Genomic DNA, 14,992 nt, shown 5'->3' with positions numbered 1-14,992 from the left:
TCAATATGAGAAAAATTTATTCCATTTTCTATTTTTAATCCTCACCTGAGAATATTTTTCCACTGATTTTTAGATAGTGTAGAAGGAAGGGAGGGGTAGAGAGAGAGAACATCCATGTGAGAGAGATACATGATTGACTGCCTCCCATAGGACCTGGTCAGGACCGGGGAATCAAACCTGCAACCTAGGTGCGAGCCCCTGACTGGGAATCGAACCTGCAGTCTTTTGGTCTGTGGACCATCTCTCTAACCGCTGAGCCAAACGGGCCAGGGCATCCTTCTATCTTTTATATAAAGGTAAACATAAGTAGGAAGTGTGAGATCTTTCCTGGGTACCCCCACTTTAGAGACCAGGCCTGTCCGCCCCAAACCCACATCCTGTGCTCTCGTGTACACTTCTCAGCAGCTTTCATCAGGAGAACAGGAAGATAAGGTTGTACATACAGTGTAAGTGATGTGTGACAGCTGATGAACTATTGTATCCTTTGTAAAGTCAATTGTTCTCAACTGTTGCTATGTATGAAAGGTTTTCTAGATCATTTTGGTAAGAATTTAAGTCCAATATATATTTAAGATGCTAGAAAATAAATTGAGTATTTATCCTATAGACTGAGAAATTTACTGATTTCATTCTAAAGAAATTATTGTTAATGAACCAGTTAATGATCTCCAAAGAGGGGTCTGTACAGCTAATTACATTTTACTTTATATTTTATACTTATGTTTATATATTTTAATATTTTCTTTTCTTCTTTATTGATTTTAGAAAGAAAGAAAGGGAGAGGGAGAGAGAGATAGAAACATTGATGAGAGAACATCAATTAGCCGTCCCCTGCATGCCCCTTACTGGGAATTTGGCCCACAACCTGGGCATGTGCCATGACTGGGAATTAAACTGGCGATCTATTGATGCATGGGTCAATGCTCAACCACTGAGCTACATCGGCTGGGCAATATTTTCTTTTATTTACTGATATTTATTTTCATATTTTATTTAAAATAATTATATTTTACATATTATTAAAGTACATTTTATTAGTACATGTACAAAATTTTTATAAATACAGGTTGGGGCAAAAGTAGGTTTACAGTTTTTCATATGGCAAATAATACAATAATTGCTAAATACTAATACAAGAATAAACTGTTTTTCATACTCACAACTGCAAGCCTCCTTTTGCCCCACCCTCTATATATACATATATTATGCTGTATTCCAAAACTTTTTTTACAATATATGATTAAAAAAAAACTCTGGATACCAGTGGGTTAGTCTATAGGCATTTGTCTCAAACAAGGATAATGAGTTTTGATTTTCAGAGGTAGAGAATGGAGGTTGAGATGATACAAGAATCATCCACACATAATGGCTGCCATCCAGGCCTCCTTATTCTACTCCACCCAAAGTTTAATCAGTACTGGGGAAGAGGTTGTCAGGCATGTGTGTGCATGTGTGCTTTGATTCCCGTGTAATTCTGATGCGTACACAGGAGTGAAGACCAGAGAGAGAAGAATGTGAAACAGCTGGGCAATTCGGCTGCCCTGAGTATAACATATAAACAGCAGTTCATGGAGAAATACTTAGGTGAAAGCCAGCTTGAACTTCTAACGCTCTAAAACGTGAGGTCTACAAAACTCAAGCAGACAAAAGGTTTACTTAGATATTTCTCAACAGAAAGAAGTTGACTTTAAATTTTGAACTATAAAAGAGGAAGTTAAAGAAAACAAAATAGAATAGAAAGAGATTTCTACAGTTAAAAATAAACTGTACCACCCTGGCCTATTTGGTTCAGCAGTAAGAGCGGTTGGCCTGCAGTCCGGAGAGACCCAGGTTCGGTTCCCGCTAAGGGCATGTACCTTGCTTAGTTGCAGTTTGTCCCCGGCCTGTGCGGGTGGCAGCCACTCAATGTGTCTCTTTCACGTCAATGTTTCTCTCTCTCTCTCCTTCTCACTCCCTCCCACTATTTCTGGACAAAAAATGGAAAAATGTCCTCGAGTGAGGATAAAAAAATAAATTAAATAACTAACTAAATAAATAAATAAACTGTACCAATGAGTTCCTCCCAGACAGAAGCTTTGTTGCCCCGCAAACAAAACAAAAAAATAAAAAAGAAACAGAAAAAGAAGATTGAGAGGAACTTGGCCCTCCCTGATTTGAAGCATTTTAAATCAAATTGGGCAAATTACCTAAAACGTCCATGTCCTAAATATGAGTTTCTGTGGAGATTCCACTATGCCCTGTGCCAGAAAGCTCTACCTTATTTGGATGTTTTACACAGATGTTGATACAAGTGAAATGAGAAAGAAGGTACCACTTCTGTCAAGTGTTGATAAAGACTTGTATATCACCTAACCACATCTGGAATAATGATCTACCTACAATGCCAATGTTACTCAAAGCAGACACCCCTGTCCACTTGGGTATGGTCAACGGCAGACCTTATAATGACAGTTATTTTCAGTGATGCAACTACCAAGCAACAGAATAAATGCATCATGCCATGCAAATCCTCTAGGCCAAAATGGAGAGGCATAAATGGGGAAGAGTGGGAAGGGGGTGATGGTCAATGTTACTGTACCGATGAGTTCCTCCCAGACAGAAGCTTTGTTCCCCCGCAAACTCAGCTCCCGTTCCCAGGTCTCAGGCCGAGATAGCTTCATCCGTTTCCCAGCTCGGCTAGAATCCCATGGCCCAGGAAGGCGACTTCGAGAAAAGGCCTGTAGGTTGGAGGGGTATCTGGAACAGAGGAGGAAAAGCTTATCATTTCAAAAGCCAGCTGAAAATAACTCAGGGAAGGAAAGGCGAACCAGTCAAAGATAGTCAGTCATGTTTACAGGCCATGTCTGCCCAAACTAATGGTGCTAGAGTCAGAACTACAGGAACTGGGGCCATGGATGTTGAAAAGTCACAGGGTCACCCAGATGGAATGTACATTCTGGGTATATCTTGTCACCTGTAACCCAGCAGGGCGTGTACATGCTGAGCAGGCTCCTGGATGTGCAGTTGCTGTACCAACTTCTTCAGGGTGAACCTTGGTGGATTCTTCTTCTCTGGCACTGCATTGTAGCTCTCCTCAAACTGTGGAAATATCCCCAAATCCCACAGGGGTCATTTAATCTATAACCATGGTTGCTTTCCTCAGAAAGCAGAGCCTAAGGCCATCTCCAAAGCAGATTTGGGCAAAAGTAGGAATAGGGGGTAAAAATCTCTAGCAACAAAATAGCAGTGTTTTCGGGTCACTATGTCTTATTTACACGAGATTGAACTATCAGTGGTAAAAGGCGTGGCTGGATTGTGAAAAGCAAGATGGGGATAGAACAGAGAGCACCTTACTCTCGAGGGAGGAGGGAGAAAAGCAGCTCTTCTCTAAATCACTGAGACTTGGAACAGGTAAATGGAGGCATCAGAACAATGCAGACTGTGAGGAATCAAAACACTGAAAGAAGTTGCCTTTCAGAGCCTTCTATGGTGGAATAAGTAAGTTTGGGATGTATTAATAGCATGAAGAGAAAAGACCAGCTGACCAACTGAGAATGGTGTTTTCTCATAAAGCTCACATTTTCCTAATATTCTGTTTTAATGATGATGATGGTGATAGCTCACACTTATTTGTGCCAGGTGTCATTAGAAATACTGGAAATACAGTAACTGATTGAATACTCACAACAACCCAATGAAGTAGGTACTACTACTATTATCCCCATTTCTTTTATTTATTTATTTATTTATTTTTTATCCTCACCCAAGGACATTTTTCCATTTTTTTGTTCACATAGAGTAGAAGGGAAAGAGAGGAAGAGAGAGAGAAACATCGACGTGAAAGGGGCACATCGAGTGGCTGCCACCCACACAACCCAACCAGGGCCGGGGACAAACTGCAACCGAGGTACATGCCCTTAGCGGGAACCGAACCCGGGTCGCTCTGGACCGCAGGCCGACGCTCTAACCGCTGAGCCAAACCGGCCAGGGCATTATCCCCACTTTATATCTGAGGAAACTGAGGCAAGAGAGGGTGAATCATTTGGCCAAAGTCAGGAATCACAAAGTGCTGGTAACGGTGTGATTCAAACCCAGGTCAGAATCCAGATTCTGTGCTTTTAACCACTAAGTGCAATGACTTATTTGTCATTAATGCGAAAAAAATTTGTTTGGTTTGTTTCTAAAACTCCATATGGAAGGCAAATATTTCATGTCTTTAACTAATTTATCCAGTTGGACATGCCACCTGTCAGTAAAGAAATGGGGGGAAAAAAGATGCCTTTCCCACTGCTCTCAAAACCTGACCCCATAACCACTGCTGAGAATTCCCCAGGTAGGGCATTGGCATGTGCTTACCACACCCACTATGAGTGTTTCTAAACCAAATGGAATCCCATTTCTAAATACCAATTGAGGAAAGGTTGTACATGCACATATAGCACCCCAGAACAAGGCACTCACCTTCACCTGTTCATCTTCAAGAGGCTTAAGGTACTTTGGCAAATATTGCTGTGTCTTAGAAAATGGACGCTTCACCTTCTGTAGGGACAGGAAAAGCAGTTTCAAAAAGGGAAATGGAGGCTGTCCTTGCAGAGAAGCATTCCAGTCGCCTCAAAGGCCTATCTCTACCAAAAAGGGAGCCAGCACAGAAAGAAGCAGGTCCTGCCCTCTCTGCCCCCTGAGCTCTACCCAGCTCCTCTGCATTTTTTGGACTGTTTGTTCCTGGTGGTAGGAACATGCCAGATACTTAGTGTGGGATCCTCCAGGGTCAACATGTTCCTTCATCCTTCCTTTTCCAGAGAAAAGGGACCTGGGCTGTGAATGACCAGGGGTGAGACAGGGACTGACCGGAGGGTGGGGGGGTCGGAGGGGGCGTCTCTTGGCCCGGTGCTTCCGAGGGTTGTACTTAGCCAGCTGGTACTCATCAAACTGGGTGAATTTGTCCGTCATAGCAGCACGCAGGCACGCAGGCAGAGGCACCAGCTTGTTCCCCTCTCCTTCGGCCAGGCTCTGTCAGTGAGAGAAGAGACCACCAGGAGTGAGACCCAAATAAACCCTTCAAAACAAAATAAGACCCTTCACAGGACTGAATGCATATCTCAGCGCAGCTCTAAAATTAGTTTCTGTGGTACTGGGCCAGTCAGCAAACTTCTAAGGGTCTTGTTCTCTTCAGCGTAAATACAAGGTCCAGAATAAGACCAATTTTTCTCAAACTGTGGTCCAGCCCTTTTCAATTATATTCTCCCTTTTGGGCAACCCAGCCTGGTACAGGGAGATGCTGTCCTGTCTGGGCACCAAGGTTGAGGACAGCAGAGGGGAGCACAAACTGTCTGAGAACTTTGTCCAGGGATACAATGAGCAAGAGAGGCCACATGAAGGCCAAAGTTCAGGGACGTGAGCGTCATACCTGGTAGAACTCAGCTACCTGGATCCAATCAGATGGCAGCTGGACAATGGCACAGAAATATCGTCGCAGGTGGGGACGGCAGACTGGAAGGAAGGCAGCAATGGCCAAGACTTGATTGGCCACATCCCGGATGTTCAGCTGCTGCCTGGCATACAGAGATGCCTAGGGAACAGGGTGGGGAGGGTTGGCATCTCAGCTACTTCTCCTACAGCTGCATGCCCTAAACTAACTTGCATATTTAATCTATCTGCATAAAACCTTTCCTGAGCCCTCCATACTGTCTACAAAATACTAAGTTCAAGCCTCTTAGCTTTGCATCCTAAGTCCTCTGTAATCTAGTCCATATCCACCTTTGCAGCATGTCTTCTCCTGGGTCTACCGATCACCTCTGGAGTCAACCAGGCCCTTTCCCTCTTTGGAAGACCTCCCATCGTCAATGTCTTTCAAAGACTTATCCCAGGTTCAAAGTGCTGATTAAACTTGACATCTTCCAAAGTCTCACAGAAAACATTTCCCCCTTTTCTCTACTTCTGAAACAGTCACTTATCTACTACATCATTTTCATTTACATATTTGGGAGTGTTTTGCTGACCTAACAATACCATAAGATCCTTAACAGCCAGATTGTGTTTCATTCTGTGGCTATGACCCTCAAGACACTGCATGCTTAACCTGTGTACTTCCTAAACAAATGAACCTTAGCACACTCCTTCCCAATCCCACCTTCCCTATTCCTTAGAGAACCCCAAGGACCAGGCCACAGACTCACCCAGAGATCCTATTCCATTTCTAAGTGAAGCTCCTTCCACCCACAGCACAAACGTGGTCAGCACCCCCTCACACACCAGAAGCACACTCTCTAGCTCCCAGCGTCCCACTCCCACCCACTCTCTCACACAGTACCTTAAGGATAAACTCGGGCTCCAAGGGGGCAAGTTCACCACAGATTTCAAGGAGGGAAGTCTTGGTAGGGTCAGCTGCATCTTTCATGTTCACCTTTGATGCCACAGTGGAGCACAGCAAGCTCATTAGAGCCATCTGGGAATTGAGAAGGAGGGAAGGAAAGAGGAAAAAGGTAATAAGACCAACTTAAGCATCCCTTAGGCCAACTTACAAAATCATGTACAGAGAGAATGGACCCCAGGTTCAGAAGATATTTGTTCAACCAAGAGGTTAGAAAAAGTGATGAGGACATGAGAAATAAGAACTAGGCGATGCCCCCTCCCTCCTCTTCTATTTATGGAGGAGATTTGGTTCAGTCTTTGGGCACCACTCCTTCTACCTACCCCACACCCTTTTCCTCCATCACCATTAACTTCTTCCCCATTCTGGAATGTTTACCTTCTTTTCCTGAAGAACCTGGTCAGTGGGCTCAGACCAAGATTCAGAGTCCCCAGCGGTGAGCTTCAAGGCCAGCTCCTCCACCTCCTCCTCCTTTCCCAAGCTTAGACTATAAAAAGGCATTGGAGCCTCTGCCAATTTCTCTTCTGGGTTTTTCTTTTCTGAAGATGAACGACCCTGGGAATAGTGGCAGTTATTAATCATAGCCCCTCCCTCAAACACAGATCTGAAGGCAGCTCCCAGGGATAGGAAACGTCCACGTGAATCTTCTAGCCCCTCAACTCCTCTCCCTTCACACCCAGCACCAGTCTGTCCTAAGGTAGAGACCTCTCACTGTCACACACACACCACCTTTCCTGACTCAACCTTTTGGGCCTTTGCTCAGGTGCTTCATGATCACCCTTTTACCTCGTTATTGATGTCACAGCCTAGGAGCCTGGACCCCACTGCAACATACCTCCTATGATGCTATTAAAGTATTTTAGAGTCGGCCCTGGCCAGTTTGGCTCAGCGGTTAGAGCGTCGGCCTGCGGTCCGGAGAGACCCGGGTTCGGTTCCCGCAAGGGCACGTACTTCGGTTGCAGTTTGTCCCCGGCCCTGGTTGGTCGTGCGGGTGGCAGCCACTCGATGTGTCCCTTCACGTCGATGTTTCTCTCTCTCTCTCCCTTCCTCTCTCTCCCTCCCACTCTATCTGTACAAAAAATGGAAAAATATCCTCGGGTGAGGATAAAAAATAAATAAATAAATAAAGTATTTTAGAGTCGGAAGAAAAAGGGCCACATCCCAGGTCAATCCCCCAGCAACCTTGGGCTGCTTATCCTCTGAATCTCAGCTTCCTTATCCCCTACCACCTACCTGATGGGGCCGTTAGATTAAATGGGAACATGCATGAATGACTCTTAGCAAATTGCAAAGCCCTAAATAAATGCAAGAGGGCAGTAGTAGTGATTCTGATAATGACCCTGCGAGGTAGATTTTCACCGACCTTATTTTTTGTTAATTCTCACCCGAGGATATTTTCCAATGATTTTTAGATAGAGTGGAAGGGAGGGAGGGAGAGAGAAACATCAATGTGAGAGAGAGACACATAGATGGGTTGCCTCCCAACCCCAGAAATCAAACCTGCAACCTAGGTAGGTGCCCTTGACTGGGAATCAAACCTGAGACCCTTCAGTCCACAGGCCGACACTCTAACCACTGAGCCACATCCATCAGGGCTTGACCTCATTTTAAAGGTGATGAAATTAAAGCTTCAGAAGGTTAAGGGTCTTGCCCAAGGTTGGTCTTGTCATAGGCAGAGACAGTACAGGGCTCAGATTAGTCTCCCTTAGTCCAAATCCCAAGGGTATACAGAAGAATATGTATTTGTATACTGATTCTGACCTGTATACTAAATGTATTCATATATACATGTATAAGTGGAGATGTGTTTGTACGTGCACATACAGGACATACAGCAGATGTGTTTCATGCCTGATACAGGATCTTAAAAGCACTCAATTGACTATGTCACTGCAACATCATGGTGGCTCCCTTCCTAATCAGAGGCTTTCTAAAGACAGGGCCTGTTTTTGCTCTATTGTCCAGAATGTCTGAACTAGATATGTAATGAGGGTAATGGTGCTGATGTAGACAGCCCGGGGGTAAAGGCCTCCTCAGGAAGAGGCTTTGAGGAGATAAGGTACACAGACATGGAGCAGCAGAGAGGCACGATGGCAGTGAAAGCTAGGGACTGGAGCATCCAACAGACATGGCTGCAGCAAGCCGGGTGCCTGGGGCTATTACCAAAGCTGCTTCCTGAGCTCTCTGTGCATCAGAGATGGAGTTCAGAGCCCTGGTGCAGGTCAGAAGGCCTAGTCCCTCAGACAGCCTCCAGGTTGGAGGCTGAGAGAGCAGGTGGTTGCTGGTGTTCAGACTGCACAGATCAACTGGCACCAGCTGAGACGTCTGGATATGGTGGAGCAAGGGGCTGGCAGACATAGTGTTCTTTAGAATGGGGAGTGTAGCCAGGCACCGGTTCTCCACGGAGAGGATGTCTGGGTGGGCAGACACATGCCCATGTGGTTTCTCTATGGTCTTCAGCTCAGGAAGTGTGGCCAGGCACCGGTTCTCCAAAGAGAGGATGTCTGGGTGGGCAGATACGTGCCCATGTGGTTTCTCCAAGGTCTTCAGCTCGGGAAGTGTGGCCAGGCACCGGTTCTCCAGGGAGAGGATGTCTGGGTGGGCAGACACATGCCCATGTGATTTCTCCATGGTCTTCAGGTCAGGAAGTGTGGTCAAGCACCGGTTCTCCAAGGAGAGGATGTCTAGATGGGTGGACATATGCCCACGTGGTTTCTCCGTGGGCTGCAAATCAGGGAGCATGGCCAGGCATTGGTTCTCCAAGGAAAGGATGTCGGGTTGGGCAGACACATGCCTATAAAGTTTCTCCATGGCTGGATCCCAACCAGTATATCCTAGAAGGAGAGAAAGACAGGTGATGAACACCAGACTGCACTGGGAATATATGTTTCCTATAGCCCTCCTGGTAATGCCAGTGATATTCAGGCAGAAAATAACCAATATTTCTTTTTCCAGGACTGGGTTCATTATACGGTGTACTCAGGGAGTGTTCTACAGAGAGAATACAGGGAGTATTCTAAGGGAGAACAGTAGGGAAAGGTAAGGCAGAGGCTTGAAAGCAGGAAGTTTTTGGTTTTTTAAAAAAGAACAAGTCTGAAGAGATCCACCAGGCCATTGGTATGATCTCAACTTAGTACAGGGTCCACACTTGTATTCTGGACTCTGGATTCTTAGCTCCAGAGAAACAAACACTTTGATCAAGTTATCTACATTCACATCTCAACTTCCTTGCCTCCTACTCATTCTTCAACCAACTAAATGGGATTCTGTCCCCACTATTCTGCAAGGCTGTCCTCCTAGGTAACTAATGGAATTCCTGTTACACAAGAACAGACACATCTGGGAACTTATCTTACTTCAACTCTCAAGTACAGTATGATACTGTTGATCCCTTTCTCATTGAAACTCTTCGTTTGGTCTCCATGGTATTACTGTCCTGGTTTTTCTCTTCCAACTCTAACCGCACCTTCTTGGGGGTTCCTTCTCTGCCTTTCCTTGAATGTTAATGCTCCTTAGAGTTCTAATCATTCTGTATCCTTTCCCAACATTCTCTCACCTATTCTGTGTCTCCAAATAACATTTCTATGCTGGCAACTCACAGATTTATTTCTTGACCTAGATCTCGTCCGAACTTTATACTCATTTTACCCATTTGACTATTAGACATCCCCACTTGGGAGCAAAGCTCCACAGATCCCAAATGTATCTACTTTCTCCCATTCCTACCTCTTCTCCAAATCCATCCCCCTCCTTTGCCACCTCTACTTATAGAGGTTTGGAGTGGAACAGACTCGAGTTTAAATCCTTATGGGACCTTGAATCCACTTGGGACCTTGGGCTTACTTACACTCTTTGTGCCTTAGTTTCATCATCTACAAAATTAAGATGTTTCTGCCACAGAGTTGTTATAGGAATAAGTGAGAAAAAGTATATTAAGCACTTAGAGCAATGGTTTTCAACCTTCCTAATGCCGTGACCCTTTAATACAGTTCCTCATGTTGTGGTGACCCCCAACCATAAAATTATTTTTGTTGCTACTTCATAACTGTAATTTGCTACTGTTATGTCTTAGGCAATCCTTGTGAAGGGGTTGTTCGACCCCCAAAGGGGTCGTGACCCATAGGTTCAGAACCGCTGACTTAGAGCAATGCTTAGTAAGTGTCCATTAAATGGAATCTATTGTTATTTTCACCCAGGAACTACCAAATCCCATTGATTCTACTCCCTCAGTATCTCTCAAATCCATCCAGTTCTCTATATTCTGCCTGCCACCACCTTTGTTGAAACCCTGCAATCCATGTGGCACTCAGTATGTAATCTGTGTAAAGAGCTAACCAATACATCCCCCAGCCACTGTTCACTACATCGCTTTGTTTATTTTATCATGGTAAAATATTATCTTGTTTGTTTATGTGCCTATTTGTTCTCTGTTTTTTCTTACTACAATAGAACTCCCTGAGGATTCCTTTGTCTTCTTTGCCTCTGCATGTCCAACATCACACATATAATCTGGCTTCTGATCATCTCCTAGCCTCATCTCTTACTGCTCCTACTCCCATCTAACTCAAAGCTTCAACCATACAAACTCTTTTTAGCTTATCAAATCACCAAGTTATCTCTTGACTCTAGACTTTTACTCGGGCATATGCTTGGAACACTCTTCCTTCTACTAAGACCACCCTTTCCCCAATCCCTCCTTTACCAGGCCAAACTGTAATTTCCTCTCACTCTGCAGGCTTCAATTTATTTTTATTTTATTTTATTTTTTTTTATCCTCACCCGAGGACATTTTTCCATTTTTTGTACAGATAGAGTAGAGGGAGAGAGAGGAAGAGAGAGAGAGAGAGAGAAACATCAATGTGAAAGGGACACATCGAGTGGCTGCCACCCGCATGACCAACCAGGGCCGGGGACAAACTGCAACCGAGGTACGTGCCCTTAGCGGGAACCGAACCCGGGTCTCTCCAGACCGCAGGCCAACGCTCTAACCGCTGAGCCAAACTGGCCAGGGCTGCAGGCTTCAATTTAATAGTTCCTCCAAGGAGACTTTGCTGACCCCCCAGCTCCAGTCTTAGGTGGCCCTATGTTTTCACAACATCGTACCTCCTCTATCATGGAACATATCCTCTGTATTATCATTGCCTGTTTGTCTTTCATCCTACCAGATTATAAATTCCTGAGAGCAAAGACCCTTTTAGCCTTTGTTTCTACAATGCCCTAGTCAGTGGGATTCTGAGACTTTTGACAAGCTGGTGAAAGCTATGGAGATTTTTCTCAGAAAAAACATGAATGTATACTGTTTTGCAGTCAATTTTCAGAGCTCATCCGTGGATCTCTTAGACTCTCCATTAACTGCAAATTAAGAATCTTTGCTTGACAGAATGCTTGAACTTATATTATTAGGAATGTATTTACTTATTTGGACAAATGCTTATCTCCAATTTACATTTAAGTATTTTAAGAATAAGTATGTTATTAAGTCAATCACTTAAACCTTAAAATGCAAGAGCTTACGGACAGGAACATAGAATACTTCCAGGAAGATTTGAATGGACAAACAATCCAGGACCAGAAAGGACAATGAATGGCTCACTGAACAGTGTGGGCAAATTACATCAGAATGATGGCCTCTGTGCCCTGTTCACGTCCCTCATAGAAGCTCCCAGGGAAAGGAGTGAGAGGAATCTAAAAATTACCTCAAGAATTTTTTTTTAAGTCTCAAAACAAAATTAACAGAAAAATACAGTTAAATATTGTTTGCACCTTGGAGCTGGTGAAGGGAGATTCAGCTGTGAACTATAAATGAAAAGTCCCTGCCCCAACCCCACCTGTAGTTCCATTCTCCAGGGATAACCACTGCTAAAGTTTATATAATTAGTTTCAGACACTTTCTTTGCATATAGAAATATATGCACATGCCTCCTCCACCCACCCCCTTTATCTCTTTGCTTTACACAAAGAGGGTCATACTTTAGATACTATTCTGCACTCGGTTTGTCTTGGAGACCTTGTTATGGTAACACATTAACACCCACTTCGCTTTTACAAAAGTTGGCCGTATGATACTTTATCCTGTCCAAGCACGGCCGCATTTCTGTTATTGCAAACAGTGCTCATACCAGCTGGTCTGTGGCAGCGACTCTCCAGCCAAGGACCACTCGCTCCACTGGGGCTCCTCCTCCCTCTGCTGCGCCCCTCTGCACCCGGCCCCTCCCGGCCCTCGGCCTCCCCGGGGCCTCCCTGCGGCGCGTCTCCCAGGCCCTGCCACCCTCGCACACACCCTTCCGGCGCTGCCCCGAGCCGCGGGCACACGCACCCACCGGCGTCGCCGCACCCGGGTCTGGGCCGCGCTCGGCCCTTCCCACCGGCTCTCGGTGCCGAGCCCCCCGCACCCAGACCGCGGGCCAGGGCGGCTTCTACCTGGGCTCGGACCGTCCCCGGAGCCACCCGGGGCTGCAGAAGCCGGTCCTCTGGGTTCTCGGCAGCAGGAAGCAGGAGGCGGGCTCTCTGCTCTGCGGGGCGGAAAAATGGGAGTGGGGGGAGGGGCCGGGCCGGGCGGGGAGGGGCCGGGAGGGGCCCTCGAGCCGGGAGTCGGGAGCCGGGAGCCCGGAGCCGGCGCCGCCCGCCCGAAGGGCAGGTGCCCGGCTGGCGGTGCGGAGGCACCGAGGACTTTGCAGCCTTTTCTGGGGCCCGGGTTTGCTCCCTCCCCCCGCCCTTTCCCTTTCTGGTCAGTCTTCCTCCTGTACCAAGGTCCCCTCTTTTGCTAAATTTCCTCTCCCTTCTCCTGTTATATCTTCGAACACTGTTTCTTGAAAAATATTTTGACATGTTCGCTGCCTGTCTGGACGGACACTCGTTTCCTAGTTTCAAAGATATTTGCACTCTTAATTCATCGAAAAGTTAACTTCGTGAAAATAGAAATGAAAGGAGACGGAATATGGAATAATTATGGCAGGGTGAACTGCAGCCCCAGTCCATCTGGAGGAGGGCCGTGGGTGACAAAGACTCTATTTGGAGTCATCCTGATTGGCTAATGCGAACTGTTTCCCAGAAGGTGGAACCAGGTTCAGGAAAGAGACAAGTGACCTATAGGATGGCAATGCTAGTGCTATTCCATAAAGAGCAGGGCCAAACAGAGAGTAGCAGGAGAAATGTGCTTACCTCGTGTAAAACATTATCTGTCATCTGAGAAATATCCCTTTGCTTAGGAAGGTACCCTTCATTCTCAGGTGACAACTGAGCTGAAGCTCAGAATTAGGGCCATCCTATCTTCACAATGTATTGAGCCAGATTCCACCTTCCTTCCTTAGATGCCTCCCTTACTACCCACCCAATCAGTCCCAACACTCCCTTTTTATGTACTCTTTATCCTCCTGAACTACAGTTCATAAATAATATAATTTACCTATACATACAATTTTTAAAAATAATATAATATCCTAAAGAGATAGAAATGAATTGTAAAAGGAAGGTTATTTATTATAAAATACTATGTGTTTAGATATGTAAATATTTGGGCATGACATTAACGAGGACACCATGTGGTACTCAGATGAACGCATCTCTATAGAGAACTACTTCAAAAGTTACAGTTATAAAGGTAGCATGATAGAGCTTCCGGTCAAGATGGCGGCGTAGGGAATCGCAGTATCGCGTTCTCCCACAACCACATCCAAGTTACAACAAAACTACAGAACAACCATCATCCAAAACCGCCTGAAATCAAGCTGAATGGAAGTCCTACAACTACGGAATTAAAAAAAAAAAGGCAGCTACATCCAGACTGGTAGGAGGGGCGGCGGCGCGAGGGGTGGCGGCAGCGGCACGGCGGCGGCACGACGGGCTGGTCCCACACCCAAGTGTGGCGGATAAAAATCAGGAGGCTCCCGAGGCTGGGAAGGTCCTTCCTGAGGACTGAGGGGTCCCCGTCCCACACCAGGTGCTCCGCTCAGGTTTCCAGTGCCAGGAAGAGAAGTCCCCATAACTTCTGGCTGGAAAAACCAGCGGGAACTGAGGCTCAGGGAAGCTGACCTGGCTGGAGCCACAGGCAGCTCCTTAAAGGGCCCGCGCACGGACTTGTCGGACTCTCTCCCTCTAAGCTCGGAGGGGAGGCAGCTCCAGGGGCACCAGAGAAATACAGGGAGGAACTGAGCTGTTTGGCACTGGAGCGAGGCTGGAGAGGGTGCTTTTCTCGGGGACAAACGTGCTGTCAGAGGCCTTTGTTTCTTTGGTGAGCCCTTCCCTGGGGCGGCAGACAGTGGCCATATCTGGGACTCCAGCAACCTGGCTCACACTGGTAGCCCCGCCCTGCTGACTCCCTGAGGCCCCGCCCCCCCCAACTTTTAGGCTCACCCAAGCTGTTGCTACTTGCTTAACCATAGGATTGGCCTGTCTTGGATCCTGCTTCAGGTTTTTCTAAATTCTTTCAAACGAGCAGATCGGGTCTCAGCGAGCCCCATACCTCTCGTTAAGTACTACACAGAAACAAACACAGGGAGGCCAGCAAAATGAGGATACAAAGAAACAGGTCCCAAATGAAAGAACAGAACAAACCCCAAGAAAAGAACTAAGCGAAATGGAGATAAGCAACCTAACAGATGCTGAGTTCAAAATACTGCTTATAAGGATGCTCAATGAACTCAG

At 46.0% G+C, this 14,992-nt stretch overlaps 1 protein-coding gene across 1 annotated transcript in view; it reads right to left on the bottom strand.

Annotated features, from left to right (window-relative positions):
- Positions 1–12,860, bottom strand: part of TEP1 (telomerase associated protein 1) — a 39,185-nt gene extending 26,325 nt beyond the window's left edge. The window contains exons 1-9 of the mRNA XM_036259594.1: positions 12,770–12,860; positions 8,513–9,183; positions 6,728–6,904; positions 6,290–6,424; positions 5,387–5,548; positions 4,828–4,989; positions 4,441–4,518; positions 2,954–3,078; positions 2,579–2,736 (exon numbers count right to left, since the gene is read on the bottom strand). Coding sequence (XP_036115487.1) covers positions 2,579–2,736; positions 2,954–3,078; positions 4,441–4,518; positions 4,828–4,989; positions 5,387–5,548; positions 6,290–6,424; positions 6,728–6,904; positions 8,513–9,160 — 1,645 coding nt within the window. The 5' untranslated portion in view covers positions 9,161–9,183; positions 12,770–12,860. The remainder of the gene's footprint in view (positions 1–2,578; positions 2,737–2,953; positions 3,079–4,440; positions 4,519–4,827; positions 4,990–5,386; positions 5,549–6,289; positions 6,425–6,727; positions 6,905–8,512; positions 9,184–12,769) is intronic.
- Positions 12,861–14,992: the final 2,132 nt, after the last annotated feature.

This window comes from Molossus molossus, unplaced genomic scaffold, assembly GCF_014108415.1.
Source record: "Molossus molossus isolate mMolMol1 unplaced genomic scaffold, mMolMol1.p scaffold_m16_p_1, whole genome shotgun sequence".
Lineage (NCBI taxonomy): Eukaryota > Metazoa > Chordata > Mammalia > Chiroptera > Molossidae > Molossus > Molossus molossus.
Note: the sequence above shows the minus strand (reverse complement) of the source record. Positions and strands in the feature narration are given on the sequence as shown.